The sequence below is a fragment of the Apus apus genome, chromosome 18 (genome assembly GCF_020740795.1).
Source record: "Apus apus isolate bApuApu2 chromosome 18, bApuApu2.pri.cur, whole genome shotgun sequence".
NCBI classification, from domain to species: domain Eukaryota; kingdom Metazoa; phylum Chordata; class Aves; order Apodiformes; family Apodidae; genus Apus; species Apus apus.
The window spans coordinates 2044826-2057965 of NC_067299.1; the positions used below are offsets into that span (position 1 = coordinate 2044826).

The 13140-nt window shown below is 54.2% G+C and overlaps 1 protein-coding gene across 5 annotated transcripts in view; it reads right to left on the minus strand.

The window, feature by feature from the left end:
• SMG6 (SMG6 nonsense mediated mRNA decay factor) overlaps positions 1-13140 on the minus strand; it is a 112129-nt gene that overhangs the window by 49565 nt on the left and 49424 nt on the right. For all 5 annotated transcript variants that reach the window (XM_051636175.1, XM_051636173.1, XM_051636171.1 and 2 more), the window contains exons 11-12: positions 6700-6816; positions 6013-6181 (exon numbers count right to left, since the gene is read on the minus strand). In XM_051636175.1, coding sequence (XP_051492135.1) covers positions 6013-6181; positions 6700-6816 — 286 coding nt within the window. The remainder of the gene's footprint in view (positions 1-6012; positions 6182-6699; positions 6817-13140) is intronic.

Below are 13140 nucleotides of genomic sequence, written 5' to 3' on the forward strand. Positions count from 1 at the left end.
CACTCAGAGCTCCATTAGGCACCTTCTCCCCACTGCCCCTTCCCAGGACAACGCCGTGGCCACCTCCAGGCGTTTCTGGCTCATGTCACCCAACAACGCTGCAGTGCTGGCACCTCCCGCTGAGCCCAGGCAGGCCCAGGTGCCTGGCAGGGCTGTGCTCACACTGTGCCACAGCTCCGGGGTCCCCCTGTGCAGGGAGCCCCTGAATTACTGACTCTGAGCCCAGGCACGCTGCTCCCAGGTACTGGGATGAGGCTCCCAGAGCTTTTAACTGAGGAAGCAAGCGAGGGGTTAGCGCGAGGTCTCTCCTCAGAATGGGGGTTCATTCACTTCCCCACAGACACATTTACATTTGCTTATCCCACTAGGACAGGAAAAAAAATAAGAGTTAATTTCTTTTTTATTGCCTCAGGATTCCAGGTTTAATGTAGCTGTCAGTGTGAGCACAGCCCAGCTGCACGCCGACAGGACACAGCCCGGCCAGGCAACGGCCAGAGGATGGAGGGAATTGCAGCAGGGATGCTGGAGTGTGGCCCTGGAGGTGCTGGCTCCGGGCAGGGATGGCTCCAGGCAAAGACAGGTGCCCACGATGGGCAAGGCAGCACCGCAAGGTGAGAGACACACACTAGTGTGGGGAGAGCAGAGGGTGCCAGGGCCAGCCTGATCGTCACCAAGTTGGAAGGGATCTCTGAAGATCACCTAGTCCAAACCCCCTGCTAAAGCAGGATCACCTATAGTAGATCCCACAGGAACACCTCCGGATGGGTTTGGAATGTCTCCAGAGAAGGAGGCTCCACAACCTCTCTGAGCAGCCTGTCCCAGGGCTCTGTTACTCTCACAGTAAAAAAGTTTTTCCTTATGTTTAACCCAAACCTCCTGTGCTGCAGCTTGTGCCCACTGCCCCTTGCCCTGTCACTGGACACTGTGGAAAAGCGACTGGAGCCATCCTCCTGACACCCACCCTTTCCACATTTCCACGCTCACCAAATCCCTGCCGGCCGCGGTGCCGTGCTCCGGCGCAGCCACCATCTTCACCGGGGGCGCGGGCTGCCTGGTGATTAATATCAAGCACAATGACCCCATGTTACAAGCCTGCGGGGGCCTGTGGAGGTGGCCATTTCCTGTGTAATACCAGCTTGTTTAAACACTAACATTCAAACCCCACAGCTGCAGAACAAACCCGGAAAGCGCGGCGCAGAAGAAGCCCAGCATTGTGCTCCCCGGCCGCCGCGCTGCCCTGCAGATGGCAAACGTCTCCTGTGCTCCCAGGGTCTGGTGACCTGCACCCACCAGCACCTGGTGCCCACCCCAGCTCCTGCATCCCTACAAAGAGCTCTGCAAACCCCTCCTGGGTTTCCTCTCTCCCACCCCAAAGGAAGCTGAATTAAAAGCAGCTCCTCTGCAAGGCACAAAAGGGGTTGGTGGTGGGAGCTCTTCTTAAGAGGCATTCACCAACTTTGACCTGGGCTTGGACACAGCTGCCCAAAGAGAGGATGATGTGGCCAAAGCCCCTCTGCCCTGTGGCACCAATTACCTCCTCCACTCTACCCTGCATATGGTCCCTTTGGCCAGCCCATTCCTTTCCTGGGAACCTGCCAGAGGGATGCTCTCCACCCTGGGAGAGGTGTAGCTTCCTCCCAGCCAGCCTCTGCCTCTCCATGGAGCCTTTTTGGCCTCTGCTTCACTCAACTTCACCTTCATTCTTGGCCAGGTTTACACTGCTGAGACACCTCTGAACACTCACTTTGATGTCTTGATAGGGAGGCTCTGGTGGCCAGAATTACTAACAAAGGCTGAGCTCTGCAAAAGGGATTTTCCATTTAGTCTCCAGCAAACTCCAGCAAGGTCTTGGCACTCCTGTCCAAGACCCTGTCCATTTCTCCCAGTGGGAGCTGCCATCTCAGTGACACTTCTCCGCAAGAGAGATGTGATGAGAGCGATCTGGCAGATCTCTCTGGGAAGGTAAGCTCTAAAATGTGCTCAGAGCTTTTGGATTTAATTTAATACTTGGTTTAAATTAACCATTTTTAAATGCTTGCAGACAGTCTCCACAAACCAAGAGGCCCTGTGCTCCAGCATGGAAGGAGCAGGGATTCTCCAGGCTCAGCCCTGCAGCAGTTTGTCTGTCTAGCCAGTGGCTTCCCCATCGATTCTTGCGCTTCATTTAGCGACGGATTCATTGTGGCAACAAAGCAGAGCAAGGAGAAGCTTTGCTCTCCCCTGCCCAGCCCTCTTCACAGCCATATGTCCCAAAAGGAGATGGAGTCCCTTGAACGACAGCAGCCTCCTTGGAGATCTGCCTTTCGCCCCATCTGCTGCCAATATCTCTGCCTTAGGAGATCCACCCAGCTCCTCTCTCCCTTGGACTCCCTACTTTTACACCCTGCAAATCACTCCTGGGGACAGTTGGACTGCTCCAACCCAGCTGAAGCAACCCATGGAGCAACTCCAACCCATGGCAATGCAACTGCTTTGAATGACCGCCTGCTTAGACCTCAATGCAATGTTTGCCATGAAACACATAGATATAAGTTCATTTTGAGATACAGAAGTGCCTGTTGCCTGCTGCTAGAAGACCTGGGAACACCTCGTCCAGACACACAATCCCTGAGCTGCAGGACACTGCTGCTCTGAAGCAGAGATGTCCATGGTCTAGTTCAGCTGCTGAAACACCTGAGAGAAGAGCCATGGAAAATTCTCTGAGCCCCTCTCCTAAAGAGGTAGAGGGGAAGGACCCCACCTTGCCTCTCACATGCACACAGCAGCCCCAGGAGAGGGATCCAGGTGCCCTGTCACCTCTCTATGGCCTCCTGGCCTGAAAATACATCCTGGCGCATCCCGAGCCGCAGCCACTGCGCAGATGTGGCCAAGACAAGGGCACCAGGGCAGGGAGGGTGGTTCTGGGGAGAGGTGCAGCTTCTCATCCAGGCTGGAGTCAGGACCTCCGAGTCCCCAGCTAGGGAGAGGCTGCCTGCCAGGAGCTGGGGTTTGTTCCCAAGCCACTGACAAGAAAAGGACCCCAAAGACAGAGCCTCCCATCCCTCTCCATAGAGCCCACTCCAGCACTCACCCCTCACACCTTTCCCTCCGCCCCTATCCGAGGGGGAAGCAGTGAGCTGAGGAATTCAGTGTGGGGTTGAGTTGGCTTTTTTTTTTTCTTCTCTCCTTTTTTTTTTTTTTTTATTGTAGGGACTCAAATCCAGCAGTGTGATAAATGCATCCGAGCTACAATTAGGAAGATATATAGCATCAGAACGCGAAGGTCTGGGCAGCGTGGTGAAACGCGGGCTCTCCAGAGCCCCAGCTATGTTTCCCATTATGTAACCCTGGTCATGGGCAGCCAGCCAGACTGCAAATGAAAAAGAGACTCTGGCTTGGCACCGTTTCTATTTTCCTATCCTCATTCGGGGTCAGCGCAGTGTCATACAGCTGCAGAGAAAGCTCCGGGGATTAAACCTGGGAAAGACTCCAAGACCAGGACCCGGGTTCAAGTACCAGCTGAAAGCAATAAACCAACTGCCACAGCTGGGCTGAGTTTAGACGTTCTCAAAGCCCCCCCAAGCTCTCCTCTCTCTTGCTAAGGATGAGCAAACGTGAACATGGCGGGGGCAGCGTGAGCAGAGGCCGCGGGATGGAGCCCTGGCAGCCCTGGGCTCCAGGCTCTGGTGGAGCCTTGACAAGCTGCCCCCTGGCCCCCAGCCCAGCCCGTCATTCTGGCAGCAGCGCCGGCCCCGGATGAGCTGCACTTTGATGCAAACTCTGGGCCAGGCCTTTGCTCCTCAGGGGCTGCCAGGTGGGTACGGGGCCTGTATTTTCCAGAAGCTTTAGCACATTCGTGGCATCCTTACAGACTGCTTCTGTGCTCTGGGTTGTTTGTTGTGTTGTTTTTTTTTTACTGCACCTTTTCTGTGCATGTGCCACCACGAGGGGCATTGACAGCGATGGCTGCAGAGTGCTGAGAAGGAGGTTTCAGCATGTGCAGCTGGCTCCTCCATTGGCATTGGTGGGGACTTCAAGGCATGTCCCGCCACCGTGGGCCATACAGCATGTGTGAAACAGCACAGGCTACTAAACTCAGTTCCACAGCTCCACATCTGTGCTTGTTCCTCACATGCTCTCCCGACTCCTCACGCTGCCCATAAACCTTGGCTTACTCCAACACGTCTGCTGCTCTGACCCATGCTTTACTTCTAAACTTCTTTGAAGCTGCTCCTATCTAAACCCCTGGTCTCAGTGACTCTACCTGGTTACTGAACAGCTCAGGCAGAAGGCTTGTGCCAATAGAGAGCTGAAATACCAACGTGGGGCTCCCCTTTTCCTTTCCCACCTCCAGAGAAAAAGTTCCAACTTCCAGCTCATGCCCAAGAGCAGAGTTAGGTCCCTGCTATTCATCACTACCCACACCTCCAAGAAAGCTCAGCCATTGCTGTCCCAGAGTCCTGGACCACTAACATCCAGATGCATAATGTTGGGTCAACATAAAAGGTCAGTGCTCCAGGTGAGCACCAGGGTAGAGAACAACACAAGGAAGGTTCCCCATGGGCAGATAAAGGGCACAGTGTGACAAGAAAGGCTCCTTCCATGGAGAGGACAAGGTGGGGAGGAAGTCAGGCCTCTTCTACACAACAAAGACTCTCATTCCTCCACCGAGCAGACCAGGCCCTTGCAGAGTAGAGCCCCCCAACCCGTGCCCACTGCTCCCCCAAGAGCCACAATGTGCCACCTCACCTTGGGGCGGGCTCCCATCACCACCACCTTCTCCCACCCCAGTTCACCTGCTCTGGCAGCCCAGGTGGGACACAGCCCCACAGGAGGGAGAGGCAGCTCGTCCCAGGGCTGGCGCCGAGCGCTGCCTGCCCGAACCCAATCAGAAATTCCATCTTGAAGCTGCCCGTGGCCAAGGGCTGAGCAGCTCCCTGCGCAGGCAGCGTGAGGGGAAGGGGGGATTGGTGCAGGCGGGCTCACGTGATGGATCCCAGTTTGAGTTCCTGCCCAAAGATGGGCAGCAGTTCACATGAGCAGGCAACGGTCCCACACCGAGCAGCCGACAAACAGAAAACAGACTCCATCTCCACAAAATGAGGCCCAGAACTTCCTGTGTGAGATTTCCATTTCCTCAGCCAAATGAAAAAGAACGGGAGTAGGAGGCAATAAACTAGGAGAGCGGGACTGGACCTGACGCACGGAGCGGGGACCCATTAATGGTTAAGCCACTTTGCTGGATTACTCTTAATGTGCCTTCCCATCACCCTGGGTTCTGGCTCCTTTGGATTAACAATAAGACGTGATTCCAGGCTCTGGATCCGGAGTACCGGAGGCAGATGGAAAATCCTGCGGGAAAGCAGCTACGGAGCATGCTCAGATGCTGTTTCACATACTCCATACTTGGCCCCTTCGCTCGATTTTCTGTCCAAAAATATGCAAATTGCCTAGTCCGCATTGTGGACTAATGGGCTGGAATGGGCCAGTTTAGAAAATTAACCCTTTTGTGTGATGCAGGGGTAGAGAGATGTCGTTTCTGAAGGAGAAGGGAGGTGATTTTTTGGAGCTCCAGGAACAGGCAAGCTGCTCCAGGCCAGCCCAGCCTGACCAAGGTTGGCCTGATTCAGTCAAAAATAGGTAACCAAATGTTCCTGCTGGAAACGGAGTTCCCTCTTCCAGAGGGAAAGGCCCTGCCTGCTCAGCTGGCTGGGCCAGGACAGTGTGTGAAGGAGATGTATCCCAACAAAAGCTGACACACATCCTGAGCAACAGCTAAAAATCCAGTGCACGGGACATTTTCTAACACACAGAAGCAAAGGGCACCCACCAGGTCCCCTCAGAACCACTTCACACTGACCTATGTATCAATGAAGAAGTCAATGTGTCACAAGCTCCCCCAAACATCCCCTGTGCAGTCAGTCTCTCCTGGGTGCTCAGGTCAGAGTGCCACAGCACAAGTGAGGGGCTAAGGTGGCACAAGGAGCCCAGGGAGGAAAGGAGACCAAATGACAGACCAAAGGATGCACGTACTGTTTTGGGAGCTCGAGAGAAGTCGGAGGAGGATTCCAGGTGTCTGGGTGGCCAAGCATCCAGTCTGACCAGACCTTCACACTAGGGAGCAGTTCCTTCAGGTCCTGGGGCAAGACAGAGACCTTGATGTCATCCTCCTCATCCTCCTGTTCCACCTCTCGTGGCTGAGCTGCAAATACAAGATGTAAGAGCTGAGGCAGCTCACCGAGACCAGAAGCCAGGCTCAGACAGGGACAGGGGATGCAGAACACAGATCCCAACATGTCAGGGATGCACAAGGGAACAGGCACAACCCACAGCAAGGACAAAAACAGATCTGTTCTCCTGCCATGGGCTGGCCTGGAGGATAAGCTGGGATGTCTGTGATCCCTTTTATTGTGGACAGTGGGGTGCCAGGGCACCAGTCACAGAGACAGGATCTCGAGGTCCCAGTTCTGGGAAGTTTCCCAACAGCTGGCAGAAAGCATGTTCTGCATTCACCCCTCTTTTCCAAACATTTCTGCCTGTACACATCACGGGCTTTCCTGCCCAATGATCCAGCCATAACCTGGGCACAGCTTGGGACAACAGGGAGAAGCCAAGGGCCCCAGCAGAAGGGAAGGGGTGTACAAACAGCAGGGAACAAGGGCCTGAACCCCACTAGGCTGCCCCGAGGGCAGCTGCGTGGATGCTGCCGTCTCCCCTTACCTTGCAGGCATTCCCGCAGCAGGCTGGTGCACCTCCTCACCAAGAGAGCAAACATGGAGAGCCCCAGGGCCGTGGCCTGTTCCTGGATGACAGAGCGGCAGTCTTCAGCGATGCACTCTAGGAGACAGAGAGGGGTTCAGGGGAAGCAGGTCAGATGTTCCATCTTCCTTCGCAGCCTCCCTTTCTGGATCCTACACAGGGCAGGGATCTCTGAGGGGGGAGCAATTCCCCACCTCACACCTGTCCTGGACCCAATCGCTCCGTGCAGGTGGAAAAAAAGGTGGTGAGTAACAGCTTTGGAGCAGGAAGAGGCTGCAGTGACACTGCCCACATCATGCCCATCCCCACCTCACCTCCAAGCTGGCCCTGTCCAAGCCAACACCCCGGGCTCCCAACACAGAAGCTGCTGCTTGGAGCTGATGCCTTCCCCTGGAGGAAGGGGGTATGTTTAAGCGTTAAAAGCATAATTAGCTGCATGTTTGTTCTTTGTCCCCACTGGAGTTTTAACCTCAGCAGCTGAGGAGGGGGCTCCTCCCATTAGTTCACCAGTCACAAAACAGCTTGTCAAGAGAGCTTAATTGAAGCTGTTACTCAAGTAGATGCCACACGACCACAGCTCTTCCAAACAGAGCCGGCTCGGAGTGAGAGCAAACCCCCCAGCACATCTACACCCAGCCAGAAACCACTTCTGAGGCTGCTGAGAGCAGCAGGGAGCTGGCTCGAGGGAACTGCCTGGAGCTGGGTGTGGGTTACATTTAACGAGGCCGGGAGCACTGTGGGACATGCCAGGCTGCCCGTGCTCGTTCGGGCACTGTGCTGCCTGCTCACAGAAGGTTTCTAAGCCTTACAGGCAGCCTCTGCCCTCCCAATCCCCTCTGCCCCCACTTCACATCCTGCCTCGAGCTCTCAGAGGGAGCAGCTGGCTGGGGGCTTGCCCAGAGGGAGGCAGGGAAGTGGAGCCACAGGATGCACCCGCACTGCTCAGGGGTCCCCTACCAGCCCGTGCTGTTTGCACAGGCTGCTCCTCGCTGGCTTCCAGCCCTCACCCTGCAGATGCTGTGAGAAAAGCTGCCACAAGCCAAGCAAAGGATTTGCACTTAGAATGCAAATGTGTAGGTCCTGACTCCAAACTGGTGTGTGAGCAAAGCCCCAGTGCTGGGACAGGGAGGGAGAGCCCCCAGAGCCCCAGCTATGGGCACCCCATCCCCAATCATGAGCATCAGTTCTGCATGGGAAAGGAGGTGTTGGAAGCTGAACTCCCCTGATGTGGCAGAGCAGGGATTTTGAGCAAAGGGCAAGAGGATTAAAGCAAGACATGAAGACCTGGTTCCAGCTGGGGCTAGCAAAACACCTGAGGCACCAACAAACATTGGGTTTTTAAGTGCAAATTACTTCAGAGCAACAGGGTAGGAGGTTAAAAACAACCAGAAAAAGACTAAAGCACACCTAGAAAACAGAGGAAAAAAGCAGGAGGAAGATCTGTAGGCTTGGTCTGGCCAGCTCTTACAGCTGCCAATGAGTTGAGCAGCCAGTGGGAAGACCACTAAGGCACTGGAGGCATCTGGAAGCTGAACGAGGGTGCTCTGCTCCCAGAGCCAGGGCTGAGCTGGTGCTGCAGAGCACGGGTAGGAAGTGCCGTCCTGCAGGGACTGTCAACTTTTGGAGGAAACATAAAACTAAAGATGTGACCACTCTGGGACAGTAAATCTCTTTCATGAAGCCTTTCCCACAATTAAGAGTGTTAGTCCCAGCACTCTGGCCAGAGGCCAGTTCAAGAAATTACAGTCGTCTTCCCCGTGCTCCCTCCTCCCACACTCGGGTGAGATGCTGGACTATCTTCACCTCCTGTCCTAAAGGGGCACACGATGAGACCATGGCTGTCGTGCTGTCAAATCTGAATCTGGTGAGTCCCTAGGGTGAGTGAAAAGCTCTGGGCATTTCAGCAAGCACCCCTGCACCTTGGGTGGGCAGCACCCCAGGGACTCTGGGCACTGTGCTCAAGCCAGATTTGCAGTCACCCGCAAATTGGGCTAGTTCAAAAGTTAAGTGCACCCCCTCCAGAAAAGGCAAAGCTCAAAAGGCTTTTGTGATACTGAGGGTCAAAATGACTGCTCACAGCCCTGATGTATTTGAGAGATCAGCTCCAAACAGTGCTTGGTCATGGCCAGGCTTGGTATCAGGACCTCAGCCTGCCCCACTGCCACCAGCAGCTCTTCTTGAAGACTGCAAGTTCCCCATAAAACATTAAACACTCAAAAGAGAGTAAAAACTTTTCTTGCATATGAATTCTCACAGGGAAAGCCACTGCGACCTGCTCACTCAAGCTGAGCACTGCAGCCCCAGCCCCATCAAACATCTCACATTGCTACAGACGTGCAACACCTGCCCACCAGCTCCCAGGATGCTCAGCCCTGGTGCAGCCTACAGAGCTGCCCACTGTGCAGGTAAGAGGAACATGACACCCACATTTAAGGGTTGTTTCCTCACACTTCCAGTCCAGCTACTGTGGGTGTTGTCATCTCATCATTACATTACACAAAAGTCCCCAATTCTGAAATTTCATTCCCTGGCCATGCTTGTCAGCCTCATTTCAAGGCTCCTCCAGCCCAAAAACCTGGCACGGAAGGACAAGCATCCAAGTGAGAGTGTGGTGGGTGCTCATTCAAGACCCCTGAACATACACCAGCACTGCAGCTCCCAGCCTTGCCAGCAAAGCCTCTAAGAGTTTAATTGTAGGACAAATGGGGAAAGCACCATAAATCAGAAGAAAATTTCTGTTTGTGCCTTTTCACCACCTTCCTCAGGAGCCTCAGCTTTCACCAAGCTTGGAGCCTGGAGAGAGTGGTCACAACTGTGTGAGGTGGTGGGGTGGCACTCCAGGCCACAGAGACAGTCAAGGTGAGGGTACAAGCCAAGGGCAGAACGCTCATGATAGAAACTTTTGGAGTCTTTGTGATGGGCAGTAAGGAAACCATGGTGTGGGGGTGGTCAGGCAGACTACAGACAGAAATCACATGCAAAAAGAGATGCCACGAGGTCAGAGGACCTGAGATGGTCAAAGATGTGGCTCCTGTGTGCCACCAGCAGCTGCAGCTCTGCAGGAAATCATCCAGCACAGGACCAGGCTGTGCACCAACAATCACAACACATTCCCCCTCCCCTTGCAACCAGACCAACGTCCCTGTTCATGCCAGCATCAGCTGAACAGCTCCTGTCACCACATCATCACTCAGCTCCCGCCTGCGCAGTCACCCTGTGAACCAGGTCACGCAGCTCACTGGGGTTCCAAATGTCACCTTTTGGCTGTGCCACCACCATCAAAGGTGATGTGTTGGGGGAGGACTGTGGGTAAACCTGGCACTGCCACCTCAACTGCTTCTTAAACCACAGCTTAAGGTCAAGACGTGCAGCATTTGCAGCCCCGACCGACTCAGGGTAACACCGAACCCCACCACAGGCTGCACCACGAGCTGCTGTCCCCACACAGCCTGAGGAGCCAGGCTGCAGTCATGGCACGGAGCTGAGATGGCCTAAAACCCCACCTTCTGGGAGCTCTCTTAAGCTGGATCTGTTTCTCAATCACTTGTAGCCTCACATCAGCTATACCAATAAAACTCGGAGGTACGTGCGCGTAGACGGGGCTAGAAAGGAGCAGAAAGAGCATTTTAAAGCAGGAAAGTCATCAAACACTTTGCAGCCTGGAACAACAGCCTGAGTAACTTGCAGTATCCCACACTTCACAGGCTGATTTTGCCATGAAGATCTGTCTTTCTGCCCCCCAAAAATGAGCAAGAGCCCTGCAGCCCTCTGCAAACCCCCCACTGAGGTGAGGGCTCCAGATGTGGGACCAGTCAGTGGGACATGAGCCCTGGCAGGTTTTTGCAGGCAGAGTTTTGAGCACCGTGTTATTACGCCTGCCTGACACTAGCCACTCATAAGACCCTTTTTCCAGTTGGCTTTTAACTATCTTTTAACTATTGGAGCTGAAGTTTCCATGCTGGGTGCCTGTCTCAGCCCAAATTCTTCCAGAAATCTTTAGCCAAAACAGTCCGGCTACTTGTGAGAATGAGGCTAGGAAACAAGACAGTGCCTTACCCTTGTTAGAAAAAACACTTACAACCTCTTCCTTGAGCTAATGTAGCAACTGCAAATCCTGGAAAGGGGATCCGAGATTTTGCTGCAGAATAACCATTTTAACAGAGAGTTTTCCTGTCCTACTAGAAATCTGTCCACACTTGGCCAAGCTATAAACATCTGAAATACAGCAGTTTTTCCATATTCAATCGGAATTCATTTCATCAGCTAAAACCTTCTAAGATTTCACCTCCCTGAGCATGCTCCCTCTTCCTACCTCCCATCTAACCTCCCTTACACCCAAACCGCTTTACACGCAGCAGAGCAACTGCCCCCTTCCCATCCAGCACGTGGGGACCTCTAAAAAAATGTCCTTGTACCAGTCACTGCTGCTTGCTGTGAGCTGCAGATTGGACCCAGACTCCTCTAGCTGGTTCCCAGGCTACCTGCTCTGCAGCAGAGCTCAGCAGGGAGAGGGGACGGGATGCAAAAAATGGGAGCTGATGAGCATTGGGCTGCAAGCGCGGAGAAAAAGCAACTGGGAAGCAGGGACAGGCAGTTTTTCTGAAGAGCATAAAAACCTTCTGAGCTGCAGAAGAGTCCTCCTGTTTCCTCGTGTGGAGGAAAGAGGGTATTTTTCTCCAACTCCTCAGCATTGCCTTTCTACCAGGAGGCAGTTTCCTCTGTGGAGAGCTCAGGGAGTGGGACAGGAGCAGCCCCAGTGCTCTCTGCAAGTGCTTGTCTGGGCTCTCAGCTGCATCCACACAGGAGCTGTGAGCTGGGTAGGACCCATGAGCTGGGCAAGACCCGTGAGGTGGGCAAGACCTGTGAGCTGGGCAGGAGCTGTGAGCTGGGCAGGAGCTGTGAGCTGGGCAGGATCCGACCTGGACTCTCTGCAGCCATAAATCTACCTGCTTCACAGAGGGAAGGGTGCATGGGAAGGGAAGGGAGAGAGACGGAGAGAATGGGGACTTTTTTAACGGGGAGAAATTTGTGTTTCTCTGAGAACATTATATTCATGGAAAACATAAACCAACTGTCGTCAAAGTCGTCCGAGCTCAGGAAATGGAGCGGCCGGGAGAAGGCTGCCATGTGGCCGGATGTTATGTATTTCTAATTAGTGCTATACATCTTTCAGCAGAGAGTGTCCTTTTGCTGGGAAACACAACGCGCTGCCCTTGTTATTGTAACTGTCAGAGAGTGCTTAAACAGATAATCTCCAGGAAAAGTGATAAACACATCCCCTCTCCCACTAGGGTGTGCAAAACAGCAATGCCAAACCTCTATTAGGGCAACACAACCAGCCACAGGAAATGGGAATGGGAAAAGAGCAGGCGATGCGAGGGACAGGCGGCTCCGAGGAGAGGGATTTGATGGAGGAAGCTCCTTGCGGCCGCTCCAGTGCCATGTGCTGAAGGAAATCCTGCGAGGGACAATCAGGGCAGAGCCACAACTGCCCACGTGGCCTTGGGGAGGGGGGCACCTGCAGGGCTGGGGCAGGGGAGCTGGAAGTGAGGGTTCCCAGCTGCTCCACTCTGAGCATGCTCTAGGCAGGGATGCAAGTGAGCCAGAGCAGCCCCATAGCTCGCGAGTGAGCAGCAAACACGCTCCTACATCCATCCCAGCTAACACAACACCAGGAGTGCTCAATCTTTCACTGCTCAAACAAGACCAGCCAACAAGTGTTAAGAGTCTCAAAGGAGACCAGATTCCTTTGATCCAGGCAACCAGACTGCTCCAGCCAAGGGTCAGGAGGACTCCAATGAGACAGCTTCCATGCTGGGCTCCTCATCCTAACCTGAGCTGCAGCTCCAGCAGCTCCAGCACAGTCAGAGAGAGCAGCAGGGATGTGCTTTTCTCCTGGGGAGCAACAGCTGAACCCACGTTCCCTGGTGACATGGTAAAGGACCGTGGGTGAAGACAACTAAAGGAACTAACAAATAGGTCTCCAGACACAATCCTGAGGTCAAGGCAATCAAAGGAACGAACTGGTCTCCAGACACAATCCTGAGGTCAACATAATGGGCTGGCGAGGGGCTGCAGGAGGTGACATGCCTAAGGCACCCAGCTGATGTGTCAGCAGCTCAGCACAGACAACTGACTCACCAGCTGGCTGCAGCCCTGCGGGGAAGAAGAGAGGCTGGTCACCTCCCAGCTGACACCACCTGAAGGCAACTGGTTTGCTCTCTTATCGCTCAGACACCAGAGTGTTTTCCTCGTGAGTCACCCTCTGCCAGACACAGCCTTGGCAGGGAGACAGGGCAGCCCACCGGGATGGGGGTGTCTGCGGGAAGAGGGCAAGGAGAGCTGTGCTGCTGGTCCAGGCAGCTGGTCCCACCACTGCCAGTAGGAATATAAAGCAGCAAA